At 34.3% G+C, this 22615-nt stretch overlaps 1 protein-coding gene across 2 annotated transcripts; it reads left to right on the top strand.

Annotated features, from left to right (window-relative positions):
* Positions 1-2419: 2419 nt before the first annotated feature.
* Positions 2420-21974, top strand: LOC111400407 (AP-2 complex subunit alpha-1-like). Of its 2 annotated transcripts, none has more exons than XM_023027826.1 (27): positions 2420-2551; positions 6445-6576; positions 8324-8449; positions 8617-8679; positions 8763-8860; positions 8949-9156; positions 10396-10467; positions 10582-10674; positions 12900-13001; positions 13475-13572; positions 14902-14983; positions 15090-15178; positions 15943-16048; positions 16139-16204; positions 16706-16812; positions 16892-16996; positions 17098-17218; positions 17378-17560; positions 17663-17911; positions 19430-19510; positions 19647-19811; positions 19913-19999; positions 20114-20239; positions 20332-20412; positions 20508-20579; positions 21182-21261; positions 21352-21974. In XM_023027826.1, exons 1-27 carry the CDS (start codon positions 2420-2422, stop codon positions 21479-21481), a joined length of 3054 nt encoding a protein of 1017 aa, XP_022883594.1. In that variant the 3' UTR covers positions 21482-21974. The 2 variants fall into 2 exon arrangements, with proteins under 2 accessions (XP_022883594.1, XP_022883596.1); XM_023027828.1 differs by having other exon boundaries at positions 17669-17911.
* Positions 21975-22615: the final 641 nt, after the last annotated feature.

Genomic DNA, 22615 nt, shown 5'->3' on the forward strand with positions numbered 1-22615 from the left:
ATATGATCCTTTCACGTTGAACTTTATAAAGTTAGATTATATAAGTGTTATGCCCTATGTCCAATCAACCTTGGACATAAATACTTATAATATATTATTGATGCAATTTTATGGTAGATTTATTATTCAATCATTATTCAATTAAATTAAATAATAGAGTGTGTAGATTCAAATTTTGGTAATTTGTTAATCACAAGGAGTTGTGATTGTGAGATACAAATTACATATGGTTAAATTTTAAATTATCCGTGATCGTAAATAATGATGAGATATGATATTGTTATTACAGATAGACCATCATGTGTAGCATTTCTTACTTGGGAAGTAAGTAACTGATCTTACAAGTTAAAGTGTGGTGACAATTGAATGAACACGTGGATATTTTGTTATAGAACAAAACATTGAAGGCCCGCTGAGAGATTCCACATGGATAACTATCTGAGTATCAGTGTTTATTCTCTAACGTTCGGTAGTGGGATTGGTCATTTGATTTGAGGTCATCATGGTGTCTTGTATGAGGATAGTTATGTTTTGACGATGTTGGATGTTGCTTTGCCAGAGGACTCTAATACGACATCGTTCGGGTATGTTAAGAATCGTATGAAGATTGTGAATGATTAATAGAGAATTCGTCACTCTTAGATAGTAAGAGATTATGATCTGCATTTCTTTCAATTAAGTCGTTAACGAAATCTTTGGTCAATGTGTATTCATAAATCGAACATGAGTTTTCGACTTATATTGGCTTAATAGTGAAGTGAAAAGTATAATCGATAATCGAGATTGATACACTTTCATATCTCATAATTGATCGGATCATATTGACGAAAAGATTATAATTTCATAGTAAATGAACGAGTTTTGTTTTGTCATACCACGTGACATTTTTCGTCACATGTATTACCCTGATACATTGCTAGATGTCAATTTGGGACGGCGAATGTGAATTGGTGATAAATTAGAAGAATGTTTTAATTTATCAATTTTGATTAAATTAAAATAATATTTCATGTCGTTAGGTATCGTATTCGGAAACCTTATGGGTTGCGCACAAAAGGAGAACTGGAATATTGTAATTTATCAATTAATTAATTTAACAAGCGTTTGATAAATTAATTAATTGTGTTACTTATTTATATGCTCGAATTAATTAATTCATGGACCGAATTTAATTAAATAGGTTAATTAAATATTGGATCGAGTCAGGCTAAACTCATTTGAGCTTATATAAATATGACTAGGATTTTCAATATCTGTAGAGAATTCATTATTTTTGCTAGTACAAGAAGAAAATTCTAATTCTACAATCTTGTTTTCTGCGTGAATTACCGTTGGAGGCTCGACAATTGGATAGTTGTAGGTGGCAAATAAAGATCGTTGGAACGAAAAAATAGCAAAGGAATTTGCAGATCTCGTAAAATGTACAATCTTTATCATAGTTTACGTCTAAACACAAAGAAATTTTTTGGTGAGAATTGAAAAATTATTTTATTTTTCGCTGCGCATGATAAGTAGATTCCAAACAGATAATACTTTAGGACGTAAATGGGTACCAAAAAATTGGAAGTGCATATTTTTATGAGGTCACTCATACTAATTCAATAAGTATTTGACATAGCCTTCGTTTGGCCCCCATTTTGTGGTAATGAAAATGTGTGGAATAATATTTTTTTGAAAAATGAGTGGTTGAAAATAAGGAAATTTTTTCGATTTATGTATAATATTATTTTATGGAAGATTGTGTAATTGAAAATAGGAAGATAAAAATAAAATGTAATGGAAGGAAAATAAATGGGAGGCCAAGCGCAGGCATATTCTACTACCAAATATTAATTATACAACGGTTATAAAAAAAATTAAAAAACAATAGACTAATAGGACAATGTATTGAAGATCGGTAGCGCATTTTGCCATTCTTTTTCCTGTTGTTTTGCTAAAAGCATTTAACCTTTTCTAGAATATAGAAATAGCCTTTTTGAGGTGCCTTTATCATAGATCATCATTGACACTGCTCTTGTAACCGGGTCAACCCATGAGCCCGAAACCCTTCAATTTAGCGGACCAGGGTCCACCCGTACGATGACCCAGGCCAGGGAGAAAAGGGACGACTCTGCAATTAATTAATTAATTCTCAAAAGGAAAAAAATAAATTCTGCTAAAGTCGTCTCCCTCCACTGTCCGACGGCTTATGCATATTATCTCTCTAGATCACACCCACTTCTCTTTCTTCACATACACATACAGCTATATATATACCAACACTTCATTTCGTATAAATTATACAGGCAACATTTTAAAAGGGGATTTTTGATAATTGAATTTTTGAAGTTGATTGAGATCTGTTGTTATATATTGAGGGCCGTTGGATCTGGGGGTTGTGACGTCATCTCTCGGGCTTCGGATCTGAGACAGACTGAGGATGGCGTTGTCTGGGATGAGAGGGTTGTCGGTGTTCATAAGCGATATTCGGAATTGTCAGAACAAAGAGCAGGAGCGCCTCCGCGTCGATAAAGAGCTCGGAAACATCCGCACTCGTTTCAAGAACGAAAAGGCAAGTACTTAATTAGATATGCACATATACGTGTGTGAATGGGTTGCTGAATTAGAGGGGTGGCCTATTACTTTTTTCTCCATTTTTTTTTAGTTGTAAAATTAAATGCAATCTGTTGTTTTGCAACCTGGTATGACTTATGAACTGTAGGCGATGAAATTTGTCTCACCTTTTTGGTGTTTTGTTGAAAATTAAAGTTTAAAGAAGTTGTATTGTTAACTACAGATGTTTGTTTCTCTTTTGGTTTAGAATGGAGATATACAGTAAAGAAAAGATTAATGACAAGTTAAATTGTATCCATGGGTCATTTAGTGAATCAATTGCGTGAGCTGGATAAGTGAAATTGTTGAATGGGTACTGTTAATCTTTTGATTGGGTGTTGTTGTGGTGGATTTGTCTTGAGCTGAGTTTAATGTTCTGGAAGAAGGATGCATCAGAATACTATGCGTAATACCCTGGAATTTTGTTGGTGTGAAGATTGAATTGTGCTTTCATGAGACAGTATGAATGATGAGAGCATGTCATTTATCTTGCAGATAATTTTTAATTGAGCTTGCATAGGTTCATCTTGCGTAAACATTGGAGTATTATGCACATGATTGCACTGCTTAATGAAGTGGGACAAAGTTCATGTTGGATTTTTTAATGCAGATTATTCATGAGACAGAATGAATGATGAGAGCAGATCATTTATCTTGCAGATAATTTTTAATTGAGCTTGTATAGGTTCATCTTGCATAAACACTGGAGTATTATGCACAGGATTGTAATGCTTAATGAAGCGTGACCAAGTTCATGTTGGATTTTTTAATGCAAATTATTATACGGCGAATGGTTCAAAGGCACAACCATTATCAATGTGATTTGGGATGGCTAAATAAATAGAATTTTTGGCAAAGATGCAGAGTTTGTGGCTGCACGAGTATGGGAACTGAATAATTAAATATGATTTGGCCGGTACTATCCTGGTTGGAAGGGTTGGGTGCCTGGAGGGGTGTACAATGTCATATCAGTTAAGATTATGCGAGTATACATCATTTCAGCTTATGACTAAAAATGTCGCTGTTTTAACTTAGGATACTGAGAATAGTTATGAAGACTTCCAAATAGATTCAGAAATCCAAAGCTAAAGTTGCGGAGTCCCACCATTAAAAAATATCTGAAAAACCTAGGTGAATTTTTTTCAAAAGGAAAAATGAAGTCCAAAGAAGGGATAATTTTCTTAGAGAAACCAACACCCTTTACTGTACTTATTTTATGCTCTTGAACTTCGAGAAAGAATTTTACTCTTCCCACAATTTAAATGAAACACAGCTGAAATTTAATTTATTATATTATTTATTTGCTTCTCTTATTTATCCTTTAAAAAACATTCAGTTAGATGTTTGAAGTTTTTACAAGATATTGACAAACAAATTATTGATAGTCTCCTAGGAAGTCCTCTTTCAATCCATACTGTACAGTGACCTTTTAGACCATAATTAGCATGATGATAACAGCTATAGATGGTCAATCTTTTAACGAGTTGATAATCACAATCAAGTTGCAATGTCTCTTGAGCTGTACATTGTTAGAAAAGCTGTTTGAGGCTTATGTCTGAAGTCCATTTTCTGGCGAGTCTTTCATTAAATGCTCAAGGCTTACGCCTTAAAGTGCTATTGTTATGGCTTGCGCTTCAAGGCTAATCTTCAAAGTGACCAAAGTCTTCACCTCGTTATCTTGCATTTTCTGCACACTTTATTGCCAACCTTCTTTTGGCTTTTTTTTTTTTTTTTTTGTGACCTATAATGTTTTAGGTTTTTCTTTTTGTTTCCTTTCTTCTGCCTCTACACGAAAAGGAAAGAGGAAGGAGAAGACACCATTGCAAGATGACAAGGATGATAAAAATTAAGTAAATAGGCAACACTGATAATGATAATGAATCAAACTTAACATGTTGATTGTTTGTTTTGTATTATTTTTAGTTATTTGATTGGTTCAACTCGAGGCTTATGCCTCAAAACTCTTGCCTCGTGGAGGTAAAGGCCTTGGTACCGAATTGAGCCTTTTTAAACATTGGAACCGAATTTGAAAACCAGTGGGAGATGGGTAATGTTGTACACCTTGCAGTTTCTTGGTGCTCTTTTCATTTATACATCACATGTCAATACATACAACTTGTGGAGAATCCTCTGAAATCTTTGTGGTGGTAATAGATTTTTGCATGTCAATGATATTATAGATTGGGGGAACAATGACAATGCAGTTACTTGTAATTTGGTGGTTTACTTCAAAACTCACTTTAGTGGATGCTTAATATATTACGTCTCTGTTTGATTCCCATTCTTCTCAAACTCTTTTTCTACAGGATCACTTTCAACTACACATTCACACAATAAAATATTTTGCACATAAACCCAAAATCGTTTTTCTATTTTTTAATCACACTTTCTTCTAAAACACTATTGAAAGCTCCTTTTTTTTTATTATTTTTTTTAATGGCCGCCAAATAGGGCTAATTAAAAAGAATAAGAAGACCAATACTTCATTGCATATTTTTGAATTAGAGTGCCATATGGAGTATAATAATAATGCATGTCTCAAGATGCTAGTTGTTTTAAGTTAAATTGATCATACAGTCCCAATGTCCGTTCATTTTGTATCATCAAGACATACATAATCTAAATAAGATGCAGCCTCCGTAGGACTTTCTTGTCTTTTTCACTTATTCTGTCATTTATATAATGTGAATTGACAGAATATCTAGGATTGGAATAAGTCAATTTCTTGGTGATGAAGGTGTTGCTATTATCCAGGGTATTAACTCTTAACACTTACCATTCTTCATTATCGACCATTACCCTAAATAAATACTGCATCTTTGGGTAGTATCAGCATCTGCGCTGATGGAGAAATTTTTAGGAAACTTCAAAGTGTGCTTCGAATGTGAGGTTGCAAGTTACAGATATTAGTGTATGGATTACCGGATATAATGATTACAATTGTAACACAGAAAATATTTTACATCCGTTCCATTGTTATAGAAATTCGACTTGTTTGATGAAACTGGATTTCTCCGTAGAGTGCTATTTCCCAGTTATATGTCTTGTTTTCAAATATTAGAATCTTTTAGGCTGTATTATCTTTTGAAATGCTCTGTTGTTGTCGTACTGTTATCTAAAATTCTACAAAATCAGTGCAAAATAGTTTTTAGCTAAGAAATCTGTTTAACCAAAATAGAAGTACAAGGTCTATTTTACAAATTTGTATTTTTGCCGGTCTTCACAAAATGTTCTCATAGTAAACCTAAGTAATAGTAGATATCACGAATGATCAGAAACTTTAATATGATTTTACTTGTAGGTTTAGCAGAGAGCCATTGCCCTACACGAGGCACCTCCTTAACTACAGTGCCATGGATGATTGATCTAAGAATTTTTTTGGCATACCTTAAGCAATTGCCCTAATAACAAATTCATAGCGTTTTTGCCATTTTATGTGGTAGAATGAGGTATTTAAAGCCCTAAATAATGGACATAGTAGTTCTATGAACAATTACCCTTAATGCACGCTACGAATTCCAATGAAGACTGAAAACTACAGTATACAATAACTGCATGTTAGAATTTTCAATCTCTTCTTTTTTCTGTATGTTTCATTTGTCAGAAATGAAATTTCTGGAGTTTGTACTCATCACAGTTTTATGAAATATGTCTCTGCAATATTAGGTGCAATACTGACTAGTTCACCTCATAGTTTTGCATTTTTTCGTGATTTGTTGACCTAAAGTATGTCAGACGTATTTTCCTTTACGTTTGGTTTTCTACTCTAAAATATGCTCTGTGCGACAGTTGTTTTGGTAATTGCATAATCACTTGATTACTGGTTGTTAAATCCTTTTTTTTTTTTGACAGGCTTCCACACCTTATGAAAAGAAGAAATATGTGTGGAAGATTCTTTACATTTATATGCTGGGTTATGATGTGGATTTTGGTCACATGGAAGCTGTTTCTTTGATATCTGCTCCAAAGTATCCTGAAAAGCAGGTGATATATGCATTCAGTTTTTCCAATATTCCTATTTATTTGATTATATCCCATTAATAATTAATTTCTTTTGAACATTGTGGTTTACAGGTAGTTGCCCATAGTTCTCAATGAATGCCAGTTTGTACATGTATATTCAATATCTAAATTGCCTAGAAGCATATGGTTTGACAATAAATTATTCAGGAGTGCATTGCTGTCAATTTCATTTATTTGATTAGGAAAGAAAATATTGAGAGTGGACTTTGAAGTTTGAATTCGGCAATTAAGAGTTCTGTGCAAAGGTTTAAACATTATTTTGCAATCTATTACCACAGAAGGGGCTAAAGGCAAAAGCTTTTATCTTACAGCAATTCATTTATCTTAACTTTTGACATTGAACTTATCTTTGTGCTGTTTTCTCAACCAACACAGTTGAGGAATAGAAGAGTTACGAGAAAAAAGAAGTTTCAATCTCTGGCAATTCAACAAATTTAGAACAAAGGATGAGACATAGTGAATTAAGTTCTGAAAACAGGATGCTGAAATGAAGTTTGAAGGTTTTTGAAGACCTCTTTACATGTCTCGCAAACAGGCTCACAGCAAAATTTCCTATACTTAAAAGATTAAATAGAAGACCTTAATACCTTTCAAACAAGCTGACCACGTAACTTACCTTAGTTGAAGATACTTCAGCAGTTCTTCTAAATTGGAATAGTAATATTATAACTGAAAAAGCTGGGTCCACAAAATTTCTTCTTACCTGAATGCTGTTTTATGTGCTTTTGCATTACGCCCATTAGCTTCCTTAAAACTGAAATGTAAGTGACACAGTTGATACACACATTGCATTTAAATAAAATAGTATGATGCCTATATGCTTTTGAATTGGAAATTCTGAACTGAGGTAACTGATAATTCAGTGAGATTCTAATTTTAGCCTGCTAGTAGGGCCTCAGCACGATTACATAAGACATTTGCATTTTGCTTCTCTGGGTTGCAATCTATGCAAAGCATTTACTAATCTATATGTCTATTGTCCTCACAATACCTATAACTGCTTCTTTGAATAGTGAGCATGGACCTAAGTGAAACTTAATGTATACTATTGTTTGTATGTGCTTAATGGCAAATCGGGCATTCCGGTATAGATTGAATTAATAAGGTGGAAAGCTGCCAATTAGAAATATGCTTTTGAGTGTTGGGTATCGTGTTATGGAATAAGGAGATACCTTAATTACATTTATGTATGAAAAAAGGATGTCTGTTATAACCGTCTCTGTACATTAATGTACTCTAGTTTATGTATACTGTCTCCATAGCTATCTTGATGATATTTCAATTCCAGCAAATGATGTCGCTATATCTTCAATCATTAGTTTTTTCATTATTCTGTGAAGTGCTAATAATCCTAAGTAGCTAAGGAATACTGTGGAAGATGATTGTGAAGATTCAGAGGGTGAGCAGTATCTAAAAGGATAGGAAGTTTAGGTTTGGGGAACTTCATTTGTAGATTACTGTGCGTTCTTTCTCTTTAGGTTGCTGAGATTAATTTTCCAGCTAGCGAATACTCCAAATGTAAAATGTATGACTATATGAGGATGAATAGAACTGGTCTCAATGTATACATTGTTGTTTTGAACAATTTTATTTCTCGCTAATGTATGGCAGTACTTGATACTTTCAAGTCGTGTCTTATTTCTGTTTGGCATGGAATGAGGATATGAACTTCAACTTAATAACTTTCTCTTGTTTCGGTTGACTACAGGTTGGCTACATAGTGACATCATGTTTGCTCAATGAGAATCATGATTTTTTAAGATTAGCAATTAATACTGTGCGCAATGATATTATCGGACGTAATGAGACTTTTCAGTGTCTGGCTTTGACTTTGGTACGATACTGAATCTCTCCTCTTAGATGTTTATCAGTATTAGTTTTTTGCAAGCATAGTACTTTGATTGTATGTTGCTTTGAGGCATGTTTCTACATGTTATATGCACTGAACATTTGGTGTGGTTGTTACCTTCTGCTGATCCAATCTCACTTATATCTTTTCAGGTTGGAAATATTGGGGGCCGAGAGTTTGCAGAATCACTAGCTCCTGATGTTCAAAAATTACTTGTAAAGAAAATCCTTTTCTTGTTTTTTATAGATTTTGATAGGCATTAGCAGCTCACAAGATGCTAATAGTTTCATTGCTTCAGATAACTAGTAGCTGTAGACCGCTTGTGAGGAAGAAGGCTGCTTTGTGTCTTCTGCGCCTCTACAGGAAAAACCCTGATGTGATGAATGTGGATGGCTGGTAATGAACTTTGTACAATGTGCATTCTGTGATATTTTGATGGAATAAATAATTTTTTTATAAGTAAGTCGTCTTTCTCTTGTTGCAGGTCAGATCGGATGGCACAACTATTAGACGAACGGGATTTGGGTGTCTTGACGTCTTCTATGAGTCTTCTGGTTGCTTTGCTGTCGAATAATCATGAGGCATATTGGAGTTGTCTTCCTAAGTGTGTTAAAGTATTGGAAAGGCTTGCAAGAAACCAAGATGTTCCACAAGAATACACCTATTATGGTATCCCATCTCCCTGGCTTCAGGTCTGTGCTTCTCTGACAACTTGTTCCCTTTTTTAATTGGAGGTGATCCTAATCATGATCTTATTTCTTGCTAACCTAGGTGTAAACCTTTTTTTAGCAGCAGTATTCATAAAATACAAACTCTTAGATTCCTGCTAGGTAATTTACTATGGGCTGTTGCTCATCAGAAAATTAAAAAGAAAAGGAAAGAAATTGAGTTACGAGGATAAGTGTCCTGAGCACTTGATACTTGAATGCCAAAATAAGGACTTGTGCTGGACCTTTTGTTTTGGTCAAACTGGGTGTATGAAAGAATTTTGCAAGAAACAATGTAAACTTCAGCCCTGGAGGAAGACCAAAGAGAGATTTTGGAAGTGGACATGTAGAAGAGACATCTAAAACCATGGCTTCCTGTTGACCTCTGCCTCACGTAACTCCGCTTTTATTATTTCAGATTTGTTTTCCCAAATCAGAATTTGACCTTACCTGTAATAATATAAATTAAGCCCCCTTGTAACTAGCATCAAGGCAAAGCCAGATTATGTCCTGAGGTGAGTGAATTGAAAAGCCACGAGTCATAAGTGAACTATTCCTAGAGGTTGGGTAAACTTGGGATGTAAAGTTCAATCATAAATACTAAATTAATTTTTTTACTTTTATATTCTCTGTCCTTTTCTATTTTATATTATACAAAAAATTCTCAGTTTTGTTCTTTGGCTACAGAATTGGCACATTTGTCAAATTGGTGTGTAATCTTCTAAAAACATTGGTTTCTTGTGAGCAAGTTTCTTTGGATGAATTTATTTGTAATTTTTCCAATTTTTTATTTCTTTGAGCATACATAAGACTTAAAATATTTCGATTGCTCAATGTGTGAAACAAATTTGTTCTATGCCAAGTGACAACTTGGAGTTATATTTCTTTCTTTCTTTTTTAATCTTTCTAATTGAATCAATTCAGTATTTCATTGGTAAAAAGGATATTCTTGTATAATTTTTATCAAGTTTGTGGAAAGCTCGTATGGCTGTCGGTCATGTTATTCTTGAATGTATACTTGCTATGATATCGTTGAGTAATGTTTCTTGATTTATCTTCATTGTTTATCAAATGTCAAGGGAATACTTATACATTCTCAACTTATACCCTCAAGCAGGATATAAGAATTCTCTTTATTGAGTATTATTATTATTATTATTTTTTTTTTTTTTGAAAAATTAATATCACCCTATATTTTATGCTTTTATCAATCTGTCACCGCAGGTTAAGACAATGAGGGCTCTTCAGTATTTTCCAACCGTTGAAGATCCGAACACTAGAAGATCATTATTTGAGGTCTGTCTCTCTTTTCGATAGTGGTTATGACAGATATATTTGTATTTAGATTTCATAAATCTTTTGTATCTAGATTTTATCGATTTTCAAATGGGCCTTCTTTTGGTTAACTAGGTTTTGCAACGGATCCTAATGGGAACTGATGTCGTGAAAAATGTGAACAAGAATAATGCATCACATGCTGTTCTATTCGAAGCCCTTGCTCTTGTAAGTATGCATTTGAACTCAGTTGTACAGTTTTAAAGTCACTGTCTGAAGTCTTGCCTAATTTTCAGGAACAATGGTTAAGAACTTCTTTCTTGTTTGTTTGGCATCCAAGATTTTTCCATGCATTATTAATGACTGAGAATTTTAGCGATAGAGCAATTTATATTTTTACATGCATACAATTCACTCACAGTTTTGCACATTGGTGACATGCATTCCGTTGAAAACGATCTTTTAATGCTGGAACAAATTTTGACCTGGTTATCTCTTTTTCTTGGTAAGTTGAAATATAATGCCCTTGTTTGTTACCCATTATTTTACATTCTACCACATTATTTTTTCTACATTACTCATTTTCAACCACACATTCTTCGTTAAGATAATATTATATGCAAACCAAAAACTTTTCCTTCTTTTTTAACAACACATTCTCTATTATTCTATTATTCCATAATACATTTTTCAAAATTAAAGGGGCTCAAACAGACCCAATATCATTTTATCATGAAGGAAAAAATTCTAGAAAAGAGGAACGTAAGTTTGTTTGAACAAAAAATTCGCTGAATGATTCTATTGACAACCAGATGATATTTGTAATATTTAGTGCCCTTTTGAACAACAATCGGATGAATTCTATGATACTTCTTCAAAGCAGCTAGTAGAGATCTAGTGGCAAGGTTGGCATAATTTTTGGATCCTGTGTAAACTTTCTAACCCCACTATCTCGAGAATATCGCCAAAAACTTACGATAGTTCCATCAATTAGATGCAATATGGGCTATACCACAGTTTTTTCAGATTCAACAATGCCGCTATGGAGTTAAGACAAGGAATGTGTACCACTAGCAGCAAATGCTTTGGGTTGACTATATGTACAAATTGACAGATATGGACTTTCTAATTTTTTTTATAAGTAATCGGGTAATTTTATTAATCAAAGGATAATACATGGGAGGTGTATTATCAATTTAAATAAGAAAGAAACGAGATGAAGTTAGGCAGTCCTTCTATATGATTAGTGGCCGCAACATTAAATCAATCATACAAAGTCATATAAAACAATTCCCTTATTTGATCTGTTGTTCTTGTTTGGTATTTAAAATATCAGCTGTTCATTTCTCTCCACATACACCATATAATGCATCTCAGAATAAGATTTCACACAAACCTACTATCCTTATCTCAAAATTTTCTCCTCCATGCCCACAACACGTCTTCTATGCGCCTATGTAACGCTCAATCCAAATGTTGGGAAATTAGAATACCGTTCCACAACCACTGAACACCATCACAATGAATGAACAAATGGTTAATCGTTTCCCATCTCTCTTACACATATAACACCACTCGGTAATATAAAAATCTTTTCTTCGAAGATTATCCCTCGTTAACGCCTGCCTCCTCACAACTGTCCATAATAAAAAAGCCACCTGTGGAGGCAATTTACGTTGCCACGCCATCTTTAAGGGAAATGAACTCTCCATTGTTAACGCCTGCCCTCTCACTTGCTTTCTTTGAATCGGAAGTAGTACTTCCTCATTTATTTCATATGTTGCATTGTTTTACTTTTGGGAGGTCATGTTTATGGCCCTCTTCTTCATTTTCTCGAGTGTTTGGTTTTATATATGGTAGGAAAATCCAAACCTCATCAGTCTTCCTTGTTGGAGCCCAAAACTCCAATAAGGTTGTGTTGGTGTTTTGCTTTTAAAAAAAAAAAAAAAAAAAAAAAAAAAAAAAAAAAAAAAAAAAAAAAAAAAAAAAAAAAAAAAAAAAAAAAAAAAAAAAAAAAAAAAAAAAAAAAAAAAAAAAAAAAATTTACTTGATAGATAAGGCATAAATAAGTCATTTGAATAGTGTCTTCAACATTCCTCCTAACGTGTAGGTCGATTTTAGTTTTTCTCGTCAAAGCTTTGCACATGCACAATTTTATTTTAAATGAGTGGCGGCAAGGTGTGACCCAATACTTTTGCATGCTCTAATACCATGTTGAACCAATTGATATGAAAAGATAATGCAATATGTATATCATTTAAAATAATGTTTTTCAACAATAACGTGCAACAACTTCTCTCCTTGAAGTTGATAGTCTGTTTTTCAGAAGAATCCTATCGTCCCCCCTTGCTTGGGTGGTAGCAGAAATGAGAGGAAACTTCTATTCTTCTTTTCTAGTTCTACATCGGTAATGTTATTCTCATGGAAATTCATTGTTCAAAATTTTCCTACAGGTCATGCATCTTGATGCTGAGAAAGAAATGATGTCGCAATGTGTTGCCTTGCTTGGGAAATTTATAGCTGTGCGGGAACCAAATATACGATATCTTGGTCTGGTAAGGTGTTTGCACACCAATTTTTTCCCTTTCCTTTTCTAATATTTTGGCTTCATGTTTGCGTCTTGCCTTGAATTGCTTTGGGAGTCCTATATATTTATCCATTTCCATATCTTATTGAATTCTAAGAAATTTAGAGCATGTCTGACAATTCTCTCAAATTTACTCTTGGGTCTTAAACTCATTTGAAAAAGTCGCGAGTTCTGTGCAAGTTAATATAGATGAACTTCCAGAAAAGGTCTATCTCAAAGAAGTGGATTTTGGTAGCCCTTGAATTTGTCTTCCTGCGTATGAAATGGATCACTATTTTCAATTTTAAATCAGTTTACAGAAAGTGAATTGATCAAATATTTAATATTATGCACAGGCACGTCTAAATCCTAAACTGATACTCCATCTATTAGATGGAGTTTTAATTTAAGAATCGTGCTAATCATTGTCTTGTTTCTTATCACATGATTTGCATAATGCAGGAGAACATGACTAGGATGTTGATGGTTACAGATGTACAGGACATTATTAAAAGACATCAAGCACAGATTATTACTTCCTTAAAGGACCCTGATATCAGGTCGGATATGGGTGTTTTATGTTTATAAATTCCAAGTGTTATGAATTTTTGTTTCTTTCATCATCTGCTTAATAGTTATGATCATGGATTTAAAAACCTGACCGGACTGTTCGAACCAGTCATGTGACCTGTCTGGGTGAGATAAATGGATCGGTCTGCAATCTACCTCCTGAACCACCGGTTTTCATGGACTGAAGGGCAGGAAAATATGGGGAAAAGATCTGATGGAGAAGAAATTCTTTCATCATCTGCTTAATAGTTATGATCACGGATTTAAAAACCTGACCGGACTGCTTGAACCAGTCATGTGACCTGGCTGGGTGAGATAAATGGATCGGTCTGCAATCAACCTCCTGAACCACCGGTTTTCATGGACTGAAGGGCAGGAAAATATGAGGAAAAGATCTGATGGAGAAGAAATTTGACCTTTGTCTCCGAAGGCAATGACCTCTGAGGCAGATCGTCTCTTTTAGTTACTATCCTGCTTCATATATATAAAAGGGTCTTTATCCACGGCTCTTCCTTAACCAGAAGTATAATTCAAAACTAAATAGATTACTATATATGAACCTTATTATTTGCCCAATTAAATACGATTTTAAAAATATTATATATATGTGCATTGTCTGAAGTTCATAAACTATTAAGATAAATGAATAAGATAAATAAACATTGGGCTATAATCGAAACACAAGACAAGAATACTAGAAAGTAAGAAATAGCAAAAAAATAGTAATAATATGTGATTTAAAATCATAAAGAAAATACTCAATTTTATTTTTAACTTATTAGACAATGTAACTTCTGAACTTATTAATATACTTGTTCCTCATATTTCATTTTGAAAAATATGTTTTAATTAGATATTTCATTTAACAATGGCCCACATGTTACCCTCTAGTTGAACCAGTTCCATGCTGACCCAGTGCCATTGGCCGGGTCACTGACCAGATTGTTCTGAAACCGATGTTTATGGTATCCTACATTTTTTGGACCTAGGCATGGGCAACTTGTTGGACTCGTTCATTTGCATGAATACTAACATTTGTGTGTAAAATGATCTAGTGCTAAATTGAACTTATGGACTTGTGTAATTAAATGATAAGTAGTGTTCATGGGGTGCAAAATTATTTTATTCATCAATAATACCCAGGACGCTGTTACTTTTTGTCATATTCTTCTGACCATATATTGCTGTATGATGTTCTTTTACTGTGGTTTCATTCACACAATTCTGGCATTAAGTATTTGGGTTTTTGTAGTTTGACCTTTTAGGCTATGATTTCAACTGAAGGCCTGATGATGATGAATTATTTTTTATTTTGATAGTATAAGGAGGCGTGCCCTTGATTTGCTATATGGCATGTGTGATGTTTCTAATGCGAAGGAAATAGTTGAAGAAATATTGCAGGTACATAATAACTGGTCAAGCAGTCTACAATTCCACTTGAACAAAATTGTCGGTTACTATTGTAAACCAAGAAAGAACTTCGCGACTGACTTTCATCTGTTTCCAGTATCTTAGCTCTGCAGACTTTGCAATGCGTGAAGAATTGTCACTTAAAGCTGCGATTCTTGCAGAGAAGTTTGCTCCTGATTTGTCATGGTATGGACTATCTTAAAACTAACAAATAATTTTTACTTAATTTTATTGGCGAACATGACACACTGAAATGCTGATAGTCTAGGGAGTATCTAGTTTACATGGAAGACTTTCATCTTATCGACACTTCGTCTTTTTAACAACGCAACATTCAATTATATAAAGACAACAAACGTAATGATTGTTCTGCATAATTAATAAAATTGTGTTTCTTACGAAAAACATTTCCACGGGTAAATAAAAAAAAAAAGAAAAAAAAGAACACATTTGCATGCAACCACAGCTTCATTAATAGGAGCAGTTGCTGTCTCAAATTTCTAAAATTGAACCAGAAACATAATTTTTTTCTACTAGCTCCATGCGTTTGTAATGTCAAATGTTGAACTACTTCCCACGTATCACTTCTGAAGCCTATAACTGCAGGATAAGTCGTCCTTTCAAGAAAATCATGTCTTCATCATAATTCATATTAGTAACTAGTTCTAAAGGTCAACTTCAATTTTGAGTAATCCTGTGGCTTTTCACTATCCATTTCTTAAAATTTTCTTTAGGTAATAGCAGATAGAGTTTACATTTTTTAGAAGATATTCGTTCAACTTGTACAGTTTGATTCATATTTACTGAAGAGCTTTGCTTTTGAATCAGTGTAATCTAACCAACTATGGCTGGCAGTAATATAAATATTTATGTCAAAATGGATGATATATGTAACACTCAGAATTGTTACTTCAAATAATTTATACTATTCCCCGTTTTGCGTCATGCAGGTATGTAGATGTGATCCTTCAGTTGATTGATAAGGCAGGAGATTTTGTCAGTGATGACATATGGTTCCGTGTAGTGCAATTTGTTACAAACAATGAGGATCTACAGGTAGCTGAAATTGATATTGTTTTTTAATAGTGAGTTTTATTTAGAAAGTTGGATTCTAGCAATACTCTTCCTATTTTTATATCATGTCAGACTTATGCGGCCCTAAAAGTTAGAGAATATGTTGATAAGCCCGCTATTCATGAGACAATGGTTAAGGTATGTTTACCTTACCCGTGATTTTATTTTCTATATTCCTATTATGGTATGATATAATTTTGGTGAATGTGCTCGTGTCCATGACTGTAGTGGTAGAGCTAAAAAGTTAAATTGTTGTTTAGGCGTTGAATGGTATAAAGATCACAAGATCATGTAATCCAACTCTAGTTGTCAGTACATTCTTTGAGTTGATAGGAACACTGAAACACGCTACTTTGTTTGCAACTAACTTCTGGTGATTGGGTCAGTTTTCATCAGATCATTATCATAAATTTCATGAGATAATTGATAGGCTGATGGAGTTAGTTGAGGATACACAAACTAGAAACAAAGATGTGGTAGAATACGAGTTAAAAGTTACATCGAGCTGTATCCCTTTGGGTTTTTTAAGGGTTCATGCTCCAGATAATGAACTCACTTGTGTGATGTTCTGAATTTCATTTCGTAAACCTTTGAAGTAATTTGTATTGAGAATTTTTCTTGATGCTATGTATGTGACAGTTGAGTGCGTATATCCTTGGAGAATACAGCCATCTTCTGGCCAGGAGGCCTGGGTGCAGTCCAAAGGAAATTTTTGGCATCATACATGAGAAACTTCCAACTGTTTCGTAAGTGCCCTTGCTGTTTTCTTGTCAAAGTTTTCTGATTCTCATCACTAGACGTAATACTATCAAGACTTATATACAGGACTTCAACAATTCCTATCCTTCTCTCGACATATGCTAAGATTTTGATGCACACTCAACCACCAGATCCTGAGCTACAGAACCAAATTTTGGCAGTATTTGGCAAGTAAGGATTCATCTTGAATGATTTATTGATTATTTTTGTTACTATGAAAAAGAGAGATCCCATTTTAATAGAATGCCTTGACAAATTGTACATATTTCCAGATATGAGAGTTGTATTGATGCTGAGATACAGCAAAGGGCTGTTGAATATCGTGCATTGAGTAGGAAAGGTGCAGCTCTAATGGATATACTTGCTGAAATGCCAAAGTTCCCAGAGCGACAGGTAGGCATATATGACTTACAATATTGGTATAGAAGTAGTTTATCGTTTGCTGTGTTTATACGGTTGCAGCAGGACATTTATCACTGCCAAACCACTTAATAAGAGTAGCTTCACACAGTGCAGCCAATTCTAACTGTGGCACATCTTTTTTGATTTTAGTCGGCATTGATAAGAAAAGCTGAAGATTCTGAAGCTGATACAGCAGAACAAAGTGCAATCAAATTGCGGGCAGCACAACAGCAGACTTCTAATGCTTTGGTAGTGACTGACCAGCGTCCTGCAAATGGGACTCCATCTGTGGGTCAGCTTAGTCTGGTAAAGGTGCCCAGTGTGAGCAATGTGGTGAGATGTCTTTCTTTGCATTCTGATAAACCATGTTAGCCTATATTAAAATCTGGTTGTTCTATGATAATCAATTATTAATTAACAGGTATTTGTGGACAGGATCAGAACACTGCAGAGCAAGGTGTGACTCAGGCAAATGGGGCTCTAACTGTAGTGGATCCTCAACCACCTAGTACACCGTCGGCTGATCTCCTTGGAGATCTTTCGGGTCCACTGACTATTGAAGGCCTTCCTAGTGCCACTGTCCAGCCTGAGCCGAACTTGGCCTCTGGCTTGGAAGGTGGTTGGAATGCTGCAGCAGATGCTTTAGCTATTGCACCTGTTGAAGAGCAGTCAAATATTGTCCAGGTACATACATCCTGTGTAAACTTTCTTCTGTTTATGCATGTGCCATCTAGTTGCTATTCTGGTCTTGACCATTCGAATGTCTTGATTACTGGAACTTGCCCCTGAAGTCCTCTTATGTGGGGGATTCATGTCTTTTTCTGAAACATTTAAAGTGATCCTTTCACAAAGGATTAGATGATGGTTGCTATTATCAAGTTTTGTAGCAGGAAGGCATCTAACAAATCAGCATCTGTATACTTAAGCTGCAAACACTCTTCAGGTCCATAAATTTCAAATAATGAAAAGAATGTCTTCAATCACTTCCAAAATGTTATCTTGCTAGAGTGAGGAGCTAGTCTACATAAGTTCATGCAGTCTGTGGAATACTGCAAGCTACATATATGTTGAATTTTGAAATGAAATTAGAGACAATTACACACACACACCCTGAAGTAATTGAATATTACTGAGACATCCCCCCTTTTTAAAAAAATTACAGAAACCTCCCCCGAGTTTTATTCCATAACAGATTTGCCTATCAGCCAAAAAAATAAAAAATAAAAAATAAAAAATAAAATTGTATTTACAACAATTGAAAATTTCAAACTATTATTAAATGAAATTGGAATAATCATTGTTTCTCATTTTTTTTTTATTCAAATGCAGCCATGGCTTTTGGTTAAAAGAAATGTTGTTAAATTTGCGGCTGTTTGGCCTCCATTCTTAGTTAATTTTAACGTACGGAATAGTGTTTTTTTGAAAAATGTGTGGTTGAAAATAAGAGAGAAAAAGAATGAAAATGAGAATGAGATAAGAATGGGGGCCAAACATGGGCTTTATGTAGTAAAGTTCAAATAAATTTATGACACACACACACACACATATATATGTATTATTTCTTAAAATAATTAATAAGTTTCTCAAAAAAATTGAGAACATCTTGTTTATATACAAATAATTGACAGATGACCAAAATATATGTTTAGTAATTTGTAATTTTAATCGATCCAGTTAATTTGACAGGATTAAAATAATTTTGTATTCCTATTTTTAAAGATGTACACAAGTTAATTTTGACAAATAGTATTGAGGTGTATTTATTTGTGTAAAAGGAGGAAAACAAAAAAAGAAGCCTTTCTTTAAGCTTAAGATAATTTTCTTATTAGAAAGAAGGTATATTTTAAAATATAACATAAAATAAATGGTCAAATAGGAAATGGGTGTTTATTTTGGCTACATAGAGGGTTTTGGTAAAAGAGATGGGATGTCTCTATAATAGTCAATTACCTCTTAGGGTGTCTATGTAATTTGCTTGTAAAATTATGCTCAATTGTTGACAATTCATCTTCCTATTGTATTGGGATAAAGCTGTTCTGCGACGAAATTCCACCATCTTAAATCACTAAATTTTTACAAGTTCCTTTATTTTGGATGATAAGAATCCATGGAGTGGCACCTAGATTCATACAGCACTTTGCTCTGACCCCTTCTCCATCATGTTTTTATGCTTCTGATTTTCTAATTCGATGACTTCTACAGCCAATTGGTGAAATTGCTGAAAGGTTTCATGCTTTATGCCTCAAGGATAGTGGTGTGCTATACGAGGACCCTTATATTCAGGTGCACAATCTTTTAGTACTATTTTACTTAATTGTTATGCAACAGCCTACATTTCCTTTAAACTTCCTAGCAATATGAGAGGGGTGATTTTTTTCTCCTGCTGCTCACTGTTTTTGTTGTAACTTACTTTTTCCAGATTGGCATTAAAGCAGAATGGCGAGCACAGCATGGACAGCTTGTTCTTTTCTTGGGAAATAAGAATATTGCTCCACTCATTTCAGTTCAAGCTTTGATATTGCCCCCGTCACATTTAAAAATGGAACTCTCTGTAGTGCCTGAGACTATTCCGCCGAGGGCACAGGTCCGATTTTTCTTTATCCTGAAAGTAATTTCATCTTCTATGTTCTTTAATATCGTATGTGGTAATTTCCTTTGTCAATATTAACTCTTTTGGTTGCGTAGGTGCAATGCCCGCTTGAAGTAATCAACCTCCGGCCAAGTAGAGACATAGCCGTTCTTGATTTCTCGTATAAGTTCGGAACCCATGTGGTATTGTTCCCGTGACTTCATACTAGTTTTGAAAATAAAATTGAAAAATAAAATAAAATTAAAATTGAAGCTGTTTGTCTATATTTGCTAAAATATGGATATTTGCATCATCAGGTCAACCCTAAACTGCGCCTTCCTACTGTGTTGAACAAATTTCTGCAGCCTATTCAGGTATCTCCTGAAGAGTTTTTCCCACAGTGGAGATCACTCTCAGGGCCTCCATTGAAGCTCCAAGAAGTTGTACGTGCCTTGTGGATATTTTCTCAACTTAAAATATCTAACCTAGAAATCAAGAATGCACATTTAACCTTATTATCCTGTAAATGGACCAGGTTAGAGGTGTAAGACCAATGCCACTAGTGGAAATGGCAAACTTATTTAACAGTTTTCGGTTGACAGTTTGCCCCGGGCTTGTAAGTCTCTGATCCTACTGAGTTTTAGCTCACTCCATGCTTATAATTTTGACCTCTATATAATCAGGAAGTTTATTCTTTGATTTCCTGTCCAGGATCCCAATCCCAATAATATGATCGCTAGCACAACATACTATTCGGAAAATACACGAGCCATGTTATGTTTGGTAAGCCGGTTTAAAAAGTTTGTTTACTGTGCATTTGTATTTAAGGCCATATCGGTATTTTACAGTGAACCACACGATGGGAATTAAATGAAAAGATTAACTGGACCCTTGCTTTTAAAACTTGAGATTTTGACTCTGAGCATAACTATCTATTCAGCAAATGAAACTGGCCAGGCATGCTTAAAGAATTGTGCTTTGTAATCTTTATCTGTACTTTATTTGAGGGAAAATTGCCTTAGTGTAGAAAAGAACAAGTTGGTCCACTGTTTCATTGTAGTTATGCAATCAGCAACAGAATTATCACGTGACCCTCACATTCTCAAGTTAGGCCGATATCATAGAAATCTGCAAGTGAGGTTTGTTTCTATGATGGTTACATGTCTATTTAATTGAAATTTGAATCTTCTCTGTTATTGCTTATTGATTATGCAACTATTATTCAAGGTCGAGGACCACGTTGCTAACTTATAAATATGTGTGTGTGTATTTGGTTGGATAAAAAGTCATAGATTTCCCTTGGAAATTCAGTCATTTTGGTTTCTGACTCCATTAGCACCGCTAAATGACAACTCTTTGATCTGAAATTTCTTCTCATTGCTCAGATTAGAATAGAAACAGATCCAGCAGATAGAACCCAGTTGCGTATGACCGTTGCATCTGGAGATCCTGCACTAACTTTCGAGTATGTTTCAATCAGTTTAGCCCCTAACAAAAATGGTTATAGAATCTATTTGCACTTCATAATTAATCGTTGTAAATATCTTGTGCACAGATTGAAGGAGTTCATTAAAGAACAATTAGTTAGCATACCAGTTCCTTCTCGAGCACCCGCACCTGTGCCTCCACCAGCTCAGCCAGTCAGTCCATCAGATCCTGGGGCAATCCTTGCTGGTTTACTGTAAGTTTATTACTTAATGAGGGCCATTTGTGACAATGTTTATAAAATGAGCCCATTTCCTATCTATACATCCTCGAAGCATAGAGCTTTCTTTCCCGTCCTTGAGGGGTCTTATTCTTAATCTGGTAAGGCTGAATGGCTCACTTTTATGCCTTGCTTCACTGATGGGACGAGGGTGGCCGACCCTAAAATCAATTTCTTAAAGAAGTAGCAATGGTCAAATTGTACGTAAACCGGCTTAGCATTAGAGTTGGATTTTGGAGGTTGTTGAAGTTTTGATTATTCTTTTGCACAATTACATTGTGCCTTTCTCTTTGGTTTTTTGGGTGAGGGTCTATTATTTTTCCTTTGTTAGTTGATTATTCTTGTTTCCATGAGTCAAGATTACACCATTGGTTTTTGTAGTAGAATGACACCCAAGACACTGGTTGTAACTATTGTCATTTGTTTGTCAATCGAGATGCATTTCTAATGGAATTTCTTTTCATTTGTGCTCACCTTCTTTCATATTGTTCAGTGTCAAATCTATTTTACCAGTCATGCCACTTATGCTCAAAATCCTCCTGCCTAACTTTGAGATTATAACAAACCGTAGTTTTGCGGGGCGGTAAAAAATATATTGACGGAATTATGTGAAAACTAAAAAGGACAAACTGTGATGGGGACTGAAAAGTCCAATGTTGAAGGTTGAGGATATATTTTCTATAGATGTTAAAGGTTAAGACTAATTGTGCACTTACTCGTACAATAATATTCAAATTTTGGAATTTAATGTAGTTTTCCTATGTAAACCGAAAAATTCTGGAAAATTTTAAAACGTTGCCTGTGCAGTTGAACCCTTGGCCTCTGCCCTTCATAAGAACCAATGTCAATTTTAAGCTCTTCTTTGTAGGGTTGGACAAAACTTCTAAATCGAGTTGGATCGTATCGTACCGAATCTGAACTGAATCGAATCGAGCGGTTTTTCTTAAGTTAAGTATTTGAACGAGTGTCTGAATCAATAATCGAAGAGTTCGATTCGGTTATAGGCTCTAGATTAAGTATTGAATAAGAATCAAATCTCCCTATATTTTTTTAATTCATTTATTTTAAAAAAGTCAAATTATTTTTTTCTAAATAAATTTGTTAACTAATTAAT

This window comes from Olea europaea, chromosome 1 (assembly GCF_002742605.1).
Source record: "Olea europaea var. sylvestris chromosome 1, O_europaea_v1, whole genome shotgun sequence".
Lineage (NCBI taxonomy): Eukaryota > Viridiplantae > Streptophyta > Magnoliopsida > Lamiales > Oleaceae > Olea > Olea europaea.